The sequence below is a fragment of the Notamacropus eugenii genome, chromosome X, assembly GCF_028372415.1.
Source record: "Notamacropus eugenii isolate mMacEug1 chromosome X, mMacEug1.pri_v2, whole genome shotgun sequence".
In the NCBI taxonomy this organism is placed as follows: Eukaryota; Metazoa; Chordata; class Mammalia; order Diprotodontia; family Macropodidae; genus Notamacropus; species Notamacropus eugenii.
In genome coordinates this window covers 99,845,300-99,849,802 of record NC_092879.1, presented here as the reverse complement: position 1 = coordinate 99,849,802, position 4,503 = coordinate 99,845,300, and the positions used below count along the sequence as shown (strand labels likewise).

At 53.5% G+C, this 4,503-nt stretch overlaps 1 protein-coding gene across 1 annotated transcript; it reads right to left on the bottom strand.

The window, feature by feature from the left end:
• Positions 1-357: 357 nt before the first annotated feature.
• Positions 358-1,872, bottom strand: CXCR3 (C-X-C motif chemokine receptor 3). Its single transcript, XM_072626713.1, has 2 exons — positions 1,772-1,872; positions 358-1,553 (listed from the first exon to the last, which is right to left on the bottom strand). The coding sequence occupies exons 1-2, from the start codon at positions 1,781-1,783 to the stop codon at positions 465-467; spliced, it is 1,101 nt and encodes a 366-aa protein (XP_072482814.1). The 5' UTR covers positions 1,784-1,872; the 3' UTR covers positions 358-464.
• Positions 1,873-4,503: the final 2,631 nt, after the last annotated feature.

Genomic DNA, 4,503 nt, shown 5'->3' with positions numbered 1-4,503 from the left:
GTCAGAGCTTTTATTCCGTGCCAACAGCAGCACTCTTCTGCAGCTCCTTGCTTGCTTCCCCACACCCTGAAGTGCTGCTCACCTTTTGCTTGCTTGTTTTGCTTTGGGCCGGTGGCCTAGGGCTGTCCCTTGTACTCCCTTCACTTCCTGAAGCCTCAGCAGGTTGTACTTCAGTGACCACAGAGCGAGGCCAGCTTTGGCCTGGCATGCGCTCAAAGCTGGGCTGCTGTACCTGGCATAACAGAGCGCTTTGGCAGGCTGGGCAAAAACCTCCTCAGAGGAACGGTTTGGTACCCATGTTCATCACTGAAGGAAATGCTAACTTTCAGTTAGAGATTAGTGAAGAGAGATGTCTTTTTGCTCATCCAAATTCATGGACCCCAGATAAAGAAACCCTGCCAAGGCTGGCATCTGTGGAGAAATGGGGGGAGGGGGCAGGCCAGTGAAGGCTGAGGTCTGCATCTTTACAGACCTGAGTACGAGGCTTCTGTGGTCTCCGACCAGGAGGAATCTCGCCGGGAAGATGACGGAGTTGGCCGCAGAAGGGCCTCCTGGCCTGGGCATCCCAGCCTCCCTAGCAGTGTCCGCATCTGGCCTCGGAACTTGACACCCACGAAAGCATAGAGTAGGGGGTTCAGGCAGCAGTGCACAAAGCCAAGGCCCGAAGTGATGGACTTGGCCACATCCAGCCGGCTCTCCCACTCGCAGTCCCGGCTCACTGCATTCACATCAATGAGTATATCCACCAGCATGGCCAGGTGGTAGGGTGTCCAGCACAGGGCAAAGGCCACTACCACAGTTACCACTACCCTCATGGCCCGAAGCCTTCGCTGCCCCCGAGATCCCAGCAGCACTAGGAGGATGTGAGTGTAACAGTAGGCCATGGTGAGCAGTGGTAAGAGGAAACCAGCTAGGAGCTGCAAGATATTCAAAGCAGTGTGACCAGTCTGGGGGAAGGTGTAAAGGCAACGCGTGGCATTGAGGCGAGGTTCATGCTGGGCCGACAGGAAGAGCAGGTCTGGAAAGGCCAGCAGCAGGCAGAGTCCCCAGACGATGATGCAAGTGAGAATCACACGTTTCCTAGGGCCCCGCCGGTAGAGCTGGGTGGCATGTACGATGTTCAGGTAGCGGTCAAAACTGATACAGGCCAGTAAGAAGGCCCCTGCGTAGAAGTTGATCTTGAATAGGGCCCCTGCAACCTTGCAGAGGCCTGAGCCAAAGACCCACTCCTGAGCAGCCTCCACAGCCCACAGGGGGAGGGTCAGCACCAGCAGCATGTCAGCCACAGCCAGGTTGAGCAGGAAGGTGTCAGTACCACTTAGGGCCCGGTGCTGCCTCAGGAGGACAAGGGCCACAGCTCCATTGCCCAACAAGCCAAAGAAGAAGAGAAGGCTATAGAGGGTGGGTAAGAAGGCCAGGTCAAAGGTCAGACTGAAGTCATGACTGCAGGGTGGAGAGGAACAGCAGCTGGCAGAATCATTTTCGGGGTAGTCATAGGGAAAGCTGCTGTTTTCCAGGAAGCGAAGATCAAGCAGCACCAAGTGTTCACTGACCTAGGAAGACAGTGGAAGGGTGGGACCCAAGAGCTCTACCCCAGGAACTTCCCCTCCACTTGCTGTTACTGCACTTGGGGCATCTCCAGGTGCCTAGGGCAGAGGGTGGAACCTGCCTCAACAAGAGCTGGTTTCTTCCCCCGCTTCTCCCCTATACCCTGAGAGCCTCCCAGGCTGCAGTTCAACCCACTGCAGCCTATGTGTGCCCAGATACTCACCTGGGACATCATGGCAGTCCTGGAGCTCACCAGCCCAAAAGCTGCTCCTGGTGCTAGAGGTTGTGTGCTGCTCCCTCCTTGCCTGCCACCAGCCACCTGTGGGGTTGAAATCTGGATTGAGCAGTTCAGAGGAAGTGAAGGCTGTATGTATGCGCTTGTGCATGTCTACCCCTCCCCCCATTCACAGCAGAAACCCTTAAGAGAAGTGCATCTCTCCCAAGTGATGAAATAGAGGGAGTGACTGTGGGGCAGCCCCTGTGGCACACAAAGACTCGTGGGCCAAGGGTATTCAAGTAGAGAAAAGGGGCAAGACCATGGTCAGCGAGCATGGGGTCAACACCTCCTGGGGAAGATGGCAGCATCTTTGGGGACTCACTGGGAGTTAAGCAGGAAGGGCTTCCTGGACCTTGGCATCTTCGTTTTCTCCTCCCCTCCCTTATGCTCAGTTACATGATTTCATTAGGATTCCAGGTCTACAAGAAAACCTAGAACTGCCCAGTCCAATACCTGCATTTTAAAGCAAGGCAGCTGTGACCAGCCTAAGATCATACAAGCTGTTTGGAACCTAGGTCTTCTGACTCCAGAGATTGTGGTTTTTGCCTGTAGTACTGAATGACTATTTCAACTGATTCTCTGTCTCCCTCCGTCAGAGAAACCAAAGGAGGGAATAGCTGAGAATCTCTGGGGCTGCTCATTCTAAACCCATGCCAATCCCTGACCAATGGGCATCCAGCCTCTAGCGCCCTGAATAGCCCTAAAGATGGCCCACTCACAATCTCCCAGGGCATCCATTACAATTTCCATTGGATCTCATTTTAGTCAGTTTTTTCATCTTAAAATGCCTCTCTATATTTGACCCCAAACTGGGGTCAAACAACACACGGAATCTCCCTTCCACACAACAGCCTTTCAAACAAGTCAGTCAACAGAAGGATCTAATGAGGGGAGACACAAGCAAAAGGGAGGCCAGGGAGGGAGGAGAGAAGGCAGTTAGGGATGTGATGGAAGAATTCACAGAAGCTGATGGGAAATGGGCAGAAAATCTGCTGAGGCCCCTCTATTTAAAGGCCCTGGAACCCATGGCCCTGCCCTCCACCAGTCTGTCTCTAATGCTGCCTGTCCTGTCCTCTGGATTGTCAGTGGTGCTCGGAACAGAAAAGGCCATTAGGGTGGGGGATGGAGGGCTGGTGTTCCCTGGGAGCCATTTTACTGAAGCAAGTGGGGTGACCCATCGATAAGCATTTTGGGGAGCGAGCTAGGTGCTGGGCTAAGCTCTGGAAATAGATGACAGTCTCTCCCACTTCCCACCTTGGGAGACTTATCAGAGCAGCTGGCTGTGAGGAGGTCGAAGAGCAAGCAGAGCAAGGGCTGAGAAGTTCTGGCAGAGAAGAGCATGGTGATTACTGGGTCTACAGCCCAACTTTCGTGAGGTCATGGACAAGCCATTCTACCTCAGTTCCCTCATCTGAAAAACGGAGGAACTGCCTCATGGGGCTGTTGTGAGACTCAAAGGAGATGATGTGTCCAGAGTGCTTGGCCTCAGGAAGATTGTGGAAAGCCCTTTAGAGGCCAACAGATGAAACAGTGAGCCCAGAGGTAACTGGCAGAGCCAGGATTGGAACCCAGGCCATGTGACTCCTAATCTGCTTCATTTGCATTCTTTCCACTAGAGCACATGGTGTGATCAGATCAAAAGATTGTCCACAGATCTGCCAAACTGACCAGCGACAGAAAAGGAAAGAGACTCAGGGAAGAGGCTGGGAGGAGGATTGAGGACTGAGTTTGCAAGTCATCCCCTCCCCCAACTCTGGGCCTGGGCCAGCAGGGGAGGAAGTTAGTCAGAACGAAGCTGCTACAGGCCCAAACTGTGGCCAAGGTGTGAAGCGCTCAACCCTGCACCTGTATCCTCTCCCGTCCCTGGCCTCCTCCAGGCAGGAAGGTTGGGGCTGATCCAGCCTCCTGTTGTTTTCACACCTTGGGGCTGTGGTTTGGGGGGAGGGGAGCATCTGCCCCAAATCTGTGTTCTGCAGAGGGAACAGAACTCAACAGGGAGGGGAGCCTCTCCTTGTGGGGGTATCTGTGTTCATTCTAGTTAGCAGCTTACCTGAAGAGGCTGATGGCCTTGGCCAGAGAAGCAAAGGTGGAAGCCCTTGGAGCAATAACTACAAAGCCCTAGCCTTGGACCAAAGAGGCAACTTCTGGATGGATATGCAGGGCTTGGCAAAGGACCAGTCAGTTGGAAAAAGGATGTGGGTCTTAGTGGCCCTGAAATCTTAGGATGAGGAAGTGGCCAGTGGGCTCTTGGGAAGGGGGAAGTGAGAGATCTCTGGAGGTCTGGGTTCATCCCTGGGCACCACAAATTCTGAGAGTCAATTTGGGCTTCTGAGGTCCCTTGTGGCTCAGAGACTGGGAAGTGATTTCTCTGTGATCAGAGATTTAAGACTGTGTAGACATTGTGGGCACAGGTTAGAGGAGACCACCAAGGTAAATAATGCTTGTTAGGGACTGGGATCTGAGAAACGGGAAAACCAGAAATAAATCAGAAAATGAAAACCCCAGACCCTGTAGCCAAAAAAACCAAGCATTCAGTTTGGCAAAAGTCTGGATTCCATGGACCCATGGGCCCATAGACCCTGGCCACAAACTCCCCAGGCACTGGATTTCTTTCCCCTTCTCCACCCAGAGACCTCCTAGCCCCTGGAAAGGCAGAGAGGAATCAAGGACAGGACAGG